This window comes from Lepisosteus oculatus, chromosome 3 (assembly GCF_040954835.1).
Source record: "Lepisosteus oculatus isolate fLepOcu1 chromosome 3, fLepOcu1.hap2, whole genome shotgun sequence".
In the NCBI taxonomy this organism is placed as follows: domain Eukaryota; kingdom Metazoa; phylum Chordata; class Actinopteri; order Semionotiformes; family Lepisosteidae; genus Lepisosteus; species Lepisosteus oculatus.
Window position 1 is genome coordinate 23,271,072 of NC_090698.1, and position 13,466 is coordinate 23,284,537.

The 13,466-nt window shown below is 39.3% G+C and overlaps 1 protein-coding gene across 10 annotated transcripts in view; it reads left to right on the forward strand.

The window, feature by feature from the left end:
* LOC102694984 (transcription factor TFIIIB component B'' homolog) overlaps nucleotides 1-13,466 on the forward strand; it is a 41,228-nt gene that overhangs the window by 23,154 nt on the left and 4,608 nt on the right. For 8 of the 10 annotated variants that reach the window (XM_069187040.1, XM_069187039.1, XM_069187038.1 and 5 more), the window contains 16 exons: nucleotides 594-787; nucleotides 1,135-1,291; nucleotides 1,953-2,128; nucleotides 2,420-2,585; nucleotides 3,572-3,750; nucleotides 4,030-4,180; nucleotides 4,732-4,907; nucleotides 5,060-5,210; nucleotides 5,680-5,872; nucleotides 6,214-6,280; nucleotides 8,111-8,312; nucleotides 8,914-9,166; nucleotides 9,786-9,819; nucleotides 10,269-10,397; nucleotides 11,470-11,812; nucleotides 13,021-13,264. In XM_069187040.1, coding sequence (XP_069043141.1) covers nucleotides 594-787; nucleotides 1,135-1,291; nucleotides 1,953-2,128; nucleotides 2,420-2,585; nucleotides 3,572-3,750; nucleotides 4,030-4,180; nucleotides 4,732-4,907; nucleotides 5,060-5,210; nucleotides 5,680-5,872; nucleotides 6,214-6,280; nucleotides 8,111-8,312; nucleotides 8,914-9,166; nucleotides 9,786-9,819; nucleotides 10,269-10,397; nucleotides 11,470-11,812; nucleotides 13,021-13,264 — 2,815 coding nt within the window. The remainder of the gene's footprint in view (nucleotides 1-593; nucleotides 788-1,134; nucleotides 1,292-1,952; nucleotides 2,129-2,419; nucleotides 2,586-3,571; nucleotides 3,751-4,029; nucleotides 4,181-4,731; nucleotides 4,908-5,059; nucleotides 5,211-5,679; nucleotides 5,873-6,213; nucleotides 6,281-8,110; nucleotides 8,313-8,913; nucleotides 9,167-9,785; nucleotides 9,820-10,268; nucleotides 10,398-11,469; nucleotides 11,813-13,020; nucleotides 13,265-13,466) is intronic. The other 2 variants (XM_069187041.1, XM_069187036.1) reach the window with 2 other exon arrangements.

Below are 13,466 nucleotides of genomic sequence, written 5' to 3' on the forward strand. Positions count from 1 at the left end.
AACAAAGAATATGTGATGTCACTACATTTTTATCACTACAGTTTACTACATTCTTTCATTCTGTCTCTACAATTTATTGTATTGTATTTATTTATTGTTCTCACTGTTTAGACCCACCCCATTGAAAGCTACTCACTGGCTCAGTGAGCCCACAATATACTACTACTACTGCTGCTTTTGTAATATAACTAATACACTAATACACCTAATCCTAACATTAGAGAAATGGCAGCTGGGAAAATGGAGCACAAAATAACGCAACTGGAATCCAAGAAATGAAGGGCAGAAATTAGACTGAGACCTGTAGTGGAGAATAGTGAGACCTTGAAGAAATTCTCATATTGTACAGCCAGTAAATAAACAGTACAAAATTTTCTCATGAAGCTCCTTTAATAATTCTACTTATTTTTGAAGTGTTTTAATTCTTTTTATTACTATATTGGGTGTTTAAAACAGTTTAAAAAATATGATGCTAGATTGCTAATTTGAACAAGCAAAAATTGCTATTTATTTAAACCCTAAAGGCTTTATTTTGATATCCTGAATTGATAATAGTCTGAATAATATCTAAGTGAGTAACTGCTGTTTGGCAGAGTTCCTGGGTCCCCTGAAGTCACGCCGGCGTCGAGTGCTACAAACCCAGGCTTGCCAGCTCAGAATGAGGGTCGATTCAGAAGGAGCAGGTTCCCAAGACCCAAACCCACTCTGGGCAGGACAGTCCGAGATCCCCAGACAGGACAGGATAGTCCGAAACCAGCCCCGAGCAGAGCACCTCAGAACAGCACTGGTGAGAACACTGAGTACTGAAGGCAGAGGGATGTAAAATAAAAAACTTTTATTAAGAAAATTTCAGTGTATTTCAGGTGTTTGTCGCATTGTTGTAAGTTATTGTAAGAATATTTTTCTTTTGAGCAAAGTTTTATACATATACTGTAGTACTTTAATGAACTTTAGAAACCAAACACACCGCATTCACCCCCACATGACTGTTGGATGTAAAGTCAAGAATATAATTGTTGTTCTTATTTTCTCACTTTGTGTATTCACAGAGCTCTTCACAAAGCATAGAATAGTCATTTTCATGTTGTAACACCATCTAATTTCCAGATATATCTTTCACTATCTTGTTTTCAGCCAGTTCAGATGTGCCTGCACCCATTACATCTGTCCCGCCGTTGTTGTCTGAAGAGCACCAGCCTGGCTCAAACAGTTCAAAAGACAAAGATGGATTAGGCCCGGCTCTTAGCAAGAAACCTGGTGAAGATGCTCAGAAACAGGAGGGCACTCCTGGGTAAGATTCCTAATAAACAAAAAAGTGAAACTGTGCCAGGGTTTCATATATTGGGGGAAAAATGTCCATGGGCTTAAAAAATTAACAAAATCAGAAAACAAAAGAGCATATTCAGTAAAATTATAATTGCACATTACATTTTAAAACATTTTAAATCCTAATCAGTCTGCCCTTCCTCAATATTACAATAAAAATCTGTGATGAACTTGAATTAAGTGGTGGCTTTCTATTGTAATGTATGTGATTGAAATATCTATGTTTAGAATACCGTGTTTACAGTAATCTTAATATTGGACTACTGTAAAATAACATTCATATCATTCACAATATGCCAGTATTATTTCATATTAAATGTATTTGTTTTTCTCAGTTATTGTAGAAGTGTTACCTAAGTTTTTAAAGTTACACTAAGAACATTTTAAGTAATGGAAAACTATCCAGAGCCCATCTTGCACATTTGGTCTCTAATAGCATTTTGATTCATGTATCTGGTTCAGCCTTTCCTTTCAAAGACATGGGAGACTCAGGGTCAGTGACAGCCTAACTTTTCTGTTTAAAGATAGATCTGCTGTTTTTAGTGCTAAATGCATATCCCTTTTCCTTTCTGTCTGTACTCCTATGGTTATAGAGTGAAAAAGCAAATAATTAACTTATTTTCTAGGGTTTCTGAAGAGTCTGAAGGCAGCGCAGAGATGAGCGCATTATGTCAAAGCTCGCCAACCGAAAACAAGTCTCAGAGCAGAAGGAGCAGGTTCCCCAGGCCCAAACCCAATCTGGGAAGCACAGCCAGAGGTCTTCAGATACCGGTGCAAGATAAAGCCCCGCACAAGATCATTGGTGAGAGCACTGCACATGGAGGGGCTAGGAGGAAGGGTGACTTACAAACTGAAAAAAAATCTTTTAAAACTGTATTTATGTTTTTTGTGAATACAAGTGAGGAGAGTTCTAATTCAGAGCTTTGTTTTAGTTACTACAGTGAGTGTTCCTATTTATTGCAAATTGTCCACAAAAGCACAAGCAAGTTCTTTATTATAACACAGACATGGCTTTCGGAAAGCAGAATGATGATGCCCTTTTTTTTATGTAGGAAATTATTATTAAAAAGATGTCTTACCGTCTTGCCTTCAGATAATTCAGTTCAGCCTGCTGCTTCTATGGAGTCTGTTCAACAGCAGGCTCTCGAGCAAGAGGAGACTGACTTAAACAGCATGAAAGAGAATGAGGTCCATGAGGTCCCTGGAGAGCAGGGTGATAAGAAGGAAATGGCTGAACATGAACAAGAAAACAGCTCCAAGTAAGACATTTAGAAAGAGGATTCAAGGCTTTTCAAGAAAGTGGGGTTAACGTTTTGTCAGTATTCTTGGTATTATTAAAAAATTGTTAAATATTTAAAAGTGCTCTGCAGCTTAGAAGTTTCTAAGATGTACAGAAAAAAAATCTAAATCAATTTTACATGATATATTTTATATAAGAGATGCAGTCTTACTGTAGGACTTCACTTTTGAGCCAATATTTTACAATAAAATCAAAAAGGATATTTAAATTATTATTTATTGTGCTTGTAGAAGATATATTGCATGCATTATTATCTTGAGATATACAGTATTTTTTTCATTAGTGTTAATTCTACAAAGGCAAATGCTCTTTAAAAGGTATATTATTAAATTCACAATGTAAATTGTGGCCATAGTATCTTAATACAACTGTACGATGGTGGAATGTCTGATTGGGTTCCTTGATGCTGAGTGTTCGCATCACTGTTACAAATTAACACCTTTGCTGAATTTGTTAATATCTTTTAAAATATATTCAGGACTCAGGACTATTTCTTGCAGCTGTACAACATGATTTAATCACATTTCAAAAGCTTAGCAAAACTGTTGAGCTAGTATGTGGGTAAGATACTGCTTGAAGTGGTTGTGATAGGAATAAGTGCCACTTTCTGACCTCAGAAATTAGGGAATTGGTATTTATTATGGTTAAAAGGTCAATGTGCATTGGTACACACCTTCTTTTAGGCATAACATCAAATTGAAGTCCCAGCCTGATAATGGAATTAGAAATCCCTTAACATAGAGCAGATGTGTCGTCACCAGAATCTAAAGCCAGTTATGAAAACATCTCCTACAGTACCACAATATTTCCCTTCCTTAAAGTAGAGAACATTTTTTATGAACCATTATTGCTTTCCATTACCCTCTTGTAATTGAGGCCTTGTTCTCAGTGGTCCCTCTACTGAGTCAGGAATGAATGGTACCTTATTGAAATGCTGTTTTCTAGAGTTTCCGAGGTGCCCGAAGTCACTTCAGAGTTGAGTTCCAGAAGCCAAGACTCCTCGGTACAGAGTGGGTCCCGATTCAGACGGAGCAGGTTCCCAAAACCCAAACCCAACGTTGGCGGGACAGCCAGAAGTCCTCAGACAGGATCAGACCGATGTGGAGCATCACTCAAGGATACAGGTAAGAATAAAAGACATGGGAGGCAGAGTGGCTTGCTGTATGATAAAGCAAAAAAATATATATTTAAACAGTTTTAGCTTGAGTGCTTGTGTAATTTTCAAGTAATTAAAGTAAATTTTAAATCTGAGGTGTGTGAACAACTGGTATTTCGGCTGTCTTTGAAAAGCTGTGATCCAGAAATACTCATTTTGCCTTTTCTAAGAATAAAATTACAACATTTTCTTTTGTAGGAGTCACTATTAAAAATGATTTTTGCCGTCTTACCTTTCAACAATTCAGTTACAGAAGCCTCTGTGGATTCTGCCCCACAACAATCTGTTGCAGAGGAGACATCTGACTCAAGCTGCATCAAAGAGAAAGAAATCCTGAGGGAACACAGTGATAAAGAGGAATCATGTGAAGAAGCTTTGAAGAAGGAAGATAAGCCCAGGTAAGACTCTTGCAAGGCAAAAGTTGAAGTGTTGTGCTGTAAAAGTAAGGAATCCATCTCTTCTATTTTGAGTTTTTTTCAGTAAAACTATTAAATATGCTTCGTGCTTATTTTAGTAGTAAGTAGTTTTGCATGTTACTTTCTGGAAACTGAACTTTCCGGACTTCTGCCAGAGGCATCCAAACTGATTTTACTTCTCTAAACTCATGTTCTCTTCTCTTGAATGTAGGAATGATAAACCGCATGGATTTATACATTTACATTATATAGTATTTTTTATTAGCACGTTTTAAAGGACAAGACATGGATGCCAGACGAAGGTCAATTCCTACAATTGTATTAAATGTTCATGGAAACACCATCTAGGTACTCCTTGTAAGCTAAACACATGGATCTTGTAAGCATCAGAGGAAACTAATGTTTCACGGAGAGGGTGTGGACCAGTAGGTTGCAGTCTCTCCTCTGGCACTGATGCTACATTAAGGTTTTTGTGAAGATGGGGAAATCCTTTTTTAGAAATTGTGACCAAATAATGAATTTCTGTTTTCCAGAGCTCTTGAAGCACAAGAAGTCACAGCAGAGTCAAGTGCCAAAGGCCCAGACTCCTCAGCCCAGAATGGGGCTCGATTCAGAAGGGCCCAGTTCCAGAAGCCCAAGCCCATCCTTAGTAGAGCAGCCACTGGCCCTCGGACACGATCACACAGTGGGGATCCACAGCATTTGCCTGGTGAGAATGGAAGGTTCAGGAGAAAATGTACTGCAAACTGAAAATTAAATTATTTATTAAGTACATACAGTAATAGTGGCATTTTGCAAGGTAATTGGAGATTCCAGAGACTTTACTCCCAAATGAATTCATTGATTTTTCTTGGGTTTTAGCAGAAGATTGCAGTGAAACTGCTCCCAGTGAAGTAGGAACTCCAGAGATGATTGTGGAGAATGTTGGCTGTGACCAATTGAGAAAAGAAGGAAACAATTGTCGCAGGAAGTTATCATCTGAAGAGAGCACAGGAGACGGGCAAGCAGATATGTATGTTATACTCTTACCTATCTAACACACAGTGTATCTTGTACCTACAACACTTAATTTATTTTACCTATATTTTTTGTTACAATGGTTAATATGGTTATTGGTTAATAAGGCCAACGTGTTGTATGTTGTTTTATGTTGTTAAATGTTGAATGGGCTGAGTGAGTGGTTTTTACTTTGAGGAGCAAAAAACAGACAGTTTTACAGAAGGCTCATCATTTCTTACAGTTTGTTTTTGCTTATTGGCAATTTGTAACTCACTGACACTCCTGAAAAGTTCTGGAATTGTGCATGAAAATACATTGTACATTATATCTTGTCAGTGCTGAAAAACTCCCAGTTTCTAAATATTTTTCCCTTTTTTATTGAAATTTAAATGCACAGTTTTTTATGTCTGATTGGATGGGGAATAAAAAAACAAGGACTATTACAATCATAAAATCTGAATAAAATAAAATATTTTTTTCAGAATACTTGCAAAAGAAAACCGGTCTGAAGAAGCAGCCAAACGTGAGCCAAGTAAGGTCAGAACTCGCAGTAATCAAAGACCCACAGTCAGCAGCCCAGAGTCCAGCCTCAGGAGATCCCCCAGGAGCAGGGGCATCTTGTCAAGAAGTCTAAATAAGACAGAGGACACCCCAGAGGCCATTGGCACAACACAGGTGAGAACACAGGAAAGTATCACTGATGATTCCATTAAGAATGTCAGCAAGCCACAAATTCCCCTCACCAGCCCATGAAAAACATTATTTTGTATTGCAAAGTGTGTCTCTGCAAATGCAGCAAATACTGGCAATGTGAGTAAAATGAAAACTCAAAAAATGTAATTCCTTCTAAAGTACTAATATTGTTCATAGCCCCTAAAACCTTTCTTGCACTTTTCATTTCAATACATGTTGTAATTATGTCCTAATTCTTGTATGAAATGTGATGTTGATAGGAATTACCTTTATATATGTATATATTTAAATATGAAAATGAATATATGATATTAACTTTACAGGATGAAGTTACGAGTATCCAGGTTGATGATGTTGTCAATAATGCTGTAACCACAGAAGACACAGGAGGTACATTGATTCATATGTAAATTTCTCCCTGTCTTTAGAAAATCATAACTTTGAGTAGCACCTTTTTAAACCACAGAATAACTGGGAATCCTCTGTTGACATTGGGACAAATTTTGACTGATATGGTATTTTATAGTTTTTATGTTAGGCACCCTTTCTGCCTCTGTAAATATAATAATCATGAGGTCTCAGAAGTTTCTATAAGGGCTAGAGCAGTGGTTCTCAAACTGTGGTACGTATACTGGCAGTGGTACGTGGAGTGCCTCCAGGTGGTACGCCAAATGACCCTGGAACTGTGTCATGTGCACTGAAAAATCGGGACGGGTTTTCATATTTTGTATTTTAATACATGTCGAATACGCAGCCTATGTACTACGATACAGTGCGCGCTAATACTTCAGTGGACACAAGGAATGCGTGCTACGGATGCAAGTGACCAATTGTATTTAAAAAAAGCTACTGTAATAGGGAGAAAATAGGGAGAAAGGAGAATGTGCGTGATTTTGGAACAATGCAAACGCGAACGAAAGCGTGATAACAGAAAAATATTTAAGAACTGTTCTGATTTGAGAAAAATACACCGAGCGTCTCTGTTTCACTCCCATGCGTATGAAATAAAAACTTTAAATAAATACGGAAATAAAAAACGGAAACGCGGAAAAATGCAGGCTTGCGGATTGCTAAAGCAGGTAAGCTACACTATTTTTGAAGAACCTTATTTACCGTTGGCAAAAGAGCTGACACGTATTATGTGTGGAGAAAAGGCTGCTAAACAGCTCGACCTGCTGCCCCCCTCCCCATGAAAGACACAGTCATTCATAGAATTATTGAAATAAAGGGTTATATCAAAAGTACACTCGTAGAGCGCGTTAAGATGAGCAGATGTTTTTCACTGCAATAAGATGAGTCTGTAGTCGATTTGGTCAATTTGCTCTTTTACGTTAGATACGAGTTTGAGGGTATGTCCCATGAAGACTTTCTGTTCTGTAGTACAGAACAGAAAGTCTACAGGAACTACAGGAACTACAGGAGAGCAAATATTTCAGCTTCTGAATGAATTTATTGGAGAGAATGTCCTCGACTGGATGAAATGCGTCTGAGTTTGTACAGACGGTGCTAGACAAGCCGACATAACGGTGTAGTTGCACGAATTAGAGAAATTAATGTACGCATTACAACATCCACCGCGAGACCTTTGCTGTCAAGAAAATGCCTGAGGATTTAATTTCTGTTAGACTCTGTTGTGAATTGTATCAAGGCTCGAAAAATTAATTCACCTATGCTTTGCTCAACTAAACAGGCTCACCCCTCTCACTGAAATGGTGCTTTTTTATTAGTTGTTGTTAATGTTTTTTTTCTGTAAAACACTTTGAGAAGCCACCTTTAAAGGCGCTTTATCAAATAAAGTTTATTAATATAATATTTATTATATGTATGTGTGAGTGTGTGTGCACGCGCGTTCATGTTGGTCATTGAGAATTTCTGGGGTTCCTATGAGATGATGACTTGTAGGTGGTACTTGGATGCTTTGGTTGGATTAGGGGTGGTACTTGGTCCAAAAAGTTTGAGAACCACTGGGCTAGAGGGTAAAATTTGACTGTATGCAAGTTTTGCTTTACGTGCTATTCAAAATCCATAACCCCCACCTAAGTCTACTTTATATTGTTTTGTACAGAACCTTGACATGTCTTTTTATTAGAAACTATTGTTCTTTTTAAAGTAAACATAATGCTAAGACATAAAAGCATAAAATTTCAGGATAGAGGTTGTGCAATTACAGAGCTGTGTGGCTAAATCACTTAACTGGATGTAATACCTGTTCTTTTCTAGGGGCCTCTGACAGACAGACAGCAGAAGTTCCTCAACAGGAGCAAACCATCATATTGACGTTGTTTGAAATCCCTCCAAGTTCAATTAACATGTACGAAGAGGGCACTGGCGCCATGGGTATAGCTTCAGATGCACTAATGCCACTACCTGTGTTTGTGGAGCCTGTCCCTGCAGAACTCCTAGGCGTGCCGCCATTTCACAGGTGAGATGAAGAAAAATTATTCAAAAGTTCAAAACAATCTGAGCAGTCTTGATTTCAAGATCCTCAGTCATTGAAGACATTTTCCGATCATTGGTTTTAATTATCAGGTAAATTTAAACTGCCCTAGATGGAATTAAAAGACTAGTAATGGCAGCCCTATTAAAGGCCCATTTTGAATGTGTTAGCATTTTTAGCAAGTTGTTACAGGTACTTAAGTCTCTTTTTTTATTACATCTACTAAGGAATTTGCCAACCTGCCTTGTTGAGAGCGCTTACAGACTTAAAACTGAAGGTAATAGAAGGGAAAAGAGTTAATTAAGTGAACAGATATTACATTACTCACTAAAAAAGTATTGTTATTATTATAAATAATAATTATATACATATGGCATTCAGTCATAATCCTACATGTAGTAGGGCCAGATCATTGACTCGTCAACCAAGCTCAGAAATCAAATGTGTTGTAAACGTGCTGCGCCTCGCATCCTGAGCGGGATTACTGCTGCACCACATCATCAGTGAAGTAAAATTGCCCGTCTCATGACAATCTGTAGTGTTTCCGTTGTAGAGGTTACCTCAAAATATTTTGTCCCCATTACAGTTGCGGTCAGGTATCCGTGGAAACGGCCGAAGATCCAAAGATGGCAAAACCTGGGTGTGGGAGTCTGTCAGACCCAGCTGGCAGGTATATCCCGCAGCCAGCCTCCAGCGAACAGCAGGGCAGAGGTATGGAGATGTGGACTCCAACACAACAACGGACCTTGTCTGTTGCTGATGAACTGGAAACTGGAAGCCTCTGTAATGAGGATAACCCTGAAGGGCCATCTCAAGAAACAACAGATACCACTGCCGTGGTAAGGCAACAGTTCCCTTTATTTAAATGTATACAGAATTTCTGCGTTCTTGCAGTACAAAACTTGTGCAAAATAATCCATCTCAAAGGACTTTGCATTTAAAGAAAGTACCATTTTTGTTATTATGTTTGTTCAGAGTATATTTGTGGGCTCTAAAATCTAGCTAGCATGTCTGGGTTATTAAGATCTACTTATTGTTAACTTTGAATCTGAAACAACAGTCCCTAGCAACAGTATTAACACTTGACCAATATTTAACTCATATTTCCTTGTTGTATATTTATTCAAATGAGTGGTGAACCAGTGAAAGTACATTAATTATTAAAAGCTGAGGAGAAAAGATAGGTTTTAAGAGGTTTACAAATGTTGACAGTCACAGAGTTTCTAATGGGTTTGGGCATCTAGTTTCAGAGATATGCTGCTGATCTTAGAGCTTGATCTTCAACAGAGAAAAAAGGTCTGAATCAAAGATAAAACTTTCAGTGCACAGTCTGTTATTCTTTAAATGGTAATTAAATGTTGTGTGGACATTCTTCGTGTTTTCTGTTGTATCATAAAAAAAGATTTTTATTGTCACATTTTTTTGTTTGCACTTAGCTTTTTTGTTTTTGTTTTACAGAAACACAGTGTGGAGAGCCCTGCACATTCATGTGGTGAGATACGTTATTTTGTTTGGTTATTGAATATGCTTACCTATTATTGAAATAAATCTGAAACTTGTTCCTCAAGCTGTGAAAAATAAATATTTTAAACCACAGTAGCAGTGATGACAAAATTAAAGTGTTACAGTATTCTGTAAATATTTTAACAGTTTATAGGAGGCTAGAGTAAGATACAAAAGAAAAAAGGAAAAAATGAACAATATTTTATAAGCTGTTGACATTGAAACTTACAGCTTCTTAGATCTCAAACTCATATCTTCAGTTGGCTGAAAGGTGATAGTTTGTCCCTGAATAAAAAATATTTTTAATAGCACACAGAAAATGCTTGCTAACTGACACTTATAGCTCCAAATGACCTGATGTTTCTTGCAACAAAATCTCTTTTAAATACTGTAATGCATCTCCAGTGTCAAACTTCATATCGGGCTGTTTTCTTAAAGCTGAAGGTTATGCCAGGCTGACCCTGGAGCCTGTGGTAGAATCATCTGAATCAGTAGGTGCTGGGACAGAGGGAACAAGTGATGAAGGAACACAAAAGAAGAGGAAACTGCCAGTAAGGACAAGAAGAGGTGAGTAGCTAAAAGCTGGTTGTGTAAAGTACAGTAGCCCTTGCCTTCTAAGTCAACTTTTGTTTGTACAGTGGCAAATCTAGTGCCATGGGTGTCAAAACTCATCCAGATTTCTTAGGTGAACTACTTTCCCATTACTTTTTTTATATGTTTCGATTTAAAATGCTTTCTCTACATTCTGTGGTGGTCCTACAGAAAGTATTGTATCTCACCTCATCAGACACAGTGATGAAAAATATCTTTTTGAAGGCTCCGGTGGAAAGGTCTTCAAAAACCTGTTCCATACAGCAACCATTCTTTTTACACAAAATGATTTTCCTAGCTGAGGAAAGTCAACACTTTTTACACAAGGGGCGGGAGGTGTATGGAACTTACCATGCCACGTTTCTGAAGATGATGTACTGGGAACTTTCGCTAAAATGGTTAAAGAAAATCTTTGGATCAAGTAAGCAAATAAACTTGACTACACACATGCATGTCAAAATAGCTTACATTTGCTACCCTCTCCTATCCAATCCTTCTAGCAGGGTTATCTTAATTGAGGTGATAAAGGTGATTTTCAATACTAGTGAGATCTAGAGTTTGATGTGGAGGTCTATGTTGGAAGTGTCTCGTGCTTTTTATTCCAGCCACACATATAATAATAATAATAATAATGTTGCTTTATTAGCCCTATACAATTTCTTGCATTAGGAATTCGTCTTTTCGCATACCCCAGCTTGCTCTCCATGAGACACAGACACACAGACAGGGAGAGAAGCTTGGGGTCAGAGCACAGGGTCAGCCATTGTATGGCTCCCCTGGAGCAGTTAGGGTTAAGGGCCTTGCTCAGGGGCCCAACGGAGTAGGATTCCTCTGCCAGCTGTGGGATTTGAACCGGCAACTCTGTGACTGGAAGGTTGCCGGTCACGTCACACTGCTTAGCCACAGAGCCACCGCTCCGCCCATTACCTGATGAAATTGACAGTGTGTTCGTAATGTTTTGCCCAGTGAGTGCACTGGCATTAAAAATCATTTAAGCTTGGCTGGTGGGGTAAGATGACAGTAATTATTCTTCTGAGTGTCATTTCAGGAAAGCTACAAGTAAAACCCAACAGTTCAAAAAGGAAACCTGTGGAGCGCACAGAGGGCCGAGGAAAATCTGAGACCTTGCCAGCACAGGAGGATCCCCCATCCCGAGTCCGGACAACGCAGTGTGAAGACCCCAGGCCCGAGGGGGCTCTGGGCCTCACAGGGGAGTCACAGTCGTCCGCTGCAGACGTGCCCCCACAGCGTCACAGGGGCAGAGAAGGACCCTCAAACCAGGACAGCTTAATGTCTGCTGAAAGAGATACAACAGAGAGCAGCAGTGGAGAAGAGAATCCATCCTCCAACCTACACATAAAGCCGTCACCCTCTGGTGCTCCATTGATAAGGTGAGAACGATGCTGTTAATCCAGTGTCCTAATCCTGTTGACCAGAGCTGCTCAAACTTTCCCCATCCCACAGTACACTGCCTCCCTCCCCACAAACCTACACATCACCAGCCCGGGCACATCACGGCCAGCAGCCATATCACCCTGCAACTCACAACTGGCAACCCACTGAAGCTAAGCAGGTGTGAGCCTGGACAGTACCTGGATGGGAGACCTCCTGGGGAAAAAAAACTAAGGTTGCTGCTGGAAGAGGTGTTAGTGGGGCCAGCAGGAGGCGCTCACCATGCGGTCCACGTGTGTCCTAATGCCCCAGTATAGTGATGGGGACACTATACTGTAAACAGGTGCCGTCCTTCGGATGAGACGTAAAACCGAGGTCCTGACTCTCTGTGGTCATTAAAAATCCCATCTCAAAAAGAGTAGGGGTGTAACCCCGGCGTCCTGGCCAAATTTCCCATTGGCCCTAACCAATCATGGCCTCCTAATAATCCCCATCTATAATCCCCAGCTTCATTACTCTCTGCTCTCCTCCCCACTAATAGCTGATGTGTGGTGAGCACTATGGCTGTTGTCGCATCATCCAGGTGGATGCTGCACATTGGTGGTGGTGGAGGGGAGACCCCATTACCTGTAAAGCGCTTTGAGTGGTGTCCAGAAAAGCGCTATATAAGTGTATAACATAACATTAACAATTATTATCATTGTTAATGTTATGAACAACTTATTTCAGTATTTCACATGATTTGCCTTGAAGTGCACAGTCATTTTATCATGGCAAAACTGCTGACCGTGAAACATGGTACTCTTCCATTAATGTCTGAAGGCACACCATGCTGTGCCATGACACAGAGCAGACCATTCTCAATCCATCTGATTATCTGTAATAGAGGTGCCAACCATAGGGCCTGCCTGTGGTCTAGATCTCTCCTGCCAAGATATAATGTGTCCTATAGTTACCGTTGTCACTGTTCATGGTGTGCACACCAATACTCTCACAGCACCACAGAGTTTCCTTCGAGGGCGGACTGAATTCCAATAGGTAGTCAATTTTATGTAGTAAAAATTAGAATTAGGCCCAAGAGGCACATAATCCTGTTGAAATTCTGATGTTATACCAATTGCTTTAAACATGCTTTGCAAGTGTGGATAGCTAATTACATTTCATAAGTAGCTATAGTATGCCAATTTATTATTTTTCTTGTTTGAAGGCCTGGGAGAAAACCTAGAGGATTTTTGTCTTTTATTTCGGAGAAAAGTACCCCTACGTCTCCTAGTGTCCCCAAGACTTGCAGATCTGCAACACACAAACCTCAGATTAATACCTCTGGGATGGAGAGACGGAAAAGGACTGCTGTTGTAGCTGCTATGAAGAGCTCGTCAAATTCCTCCAGTGATAGCCCAGCCGGTAGAAGATCACAGGCTTGGGCATTTCAAAGCAAGCTTTCACCACAGGTAAGGGAATGTAGATTTTACAGTATATATTTGTAATACCTTTTCTTCCACTTTCTTAAGTTCTTAACTTTCTGAAGTTAACGTGGAGTTTTTATTTTCACCTGTATTCACATGAGGTCTGTAGCACCACCTTCATAAGCTCAGAACTGTCTGGGCGTTGGTAAACTATATACAGCGTGCTGTCATTGGCATGTAAAATCAA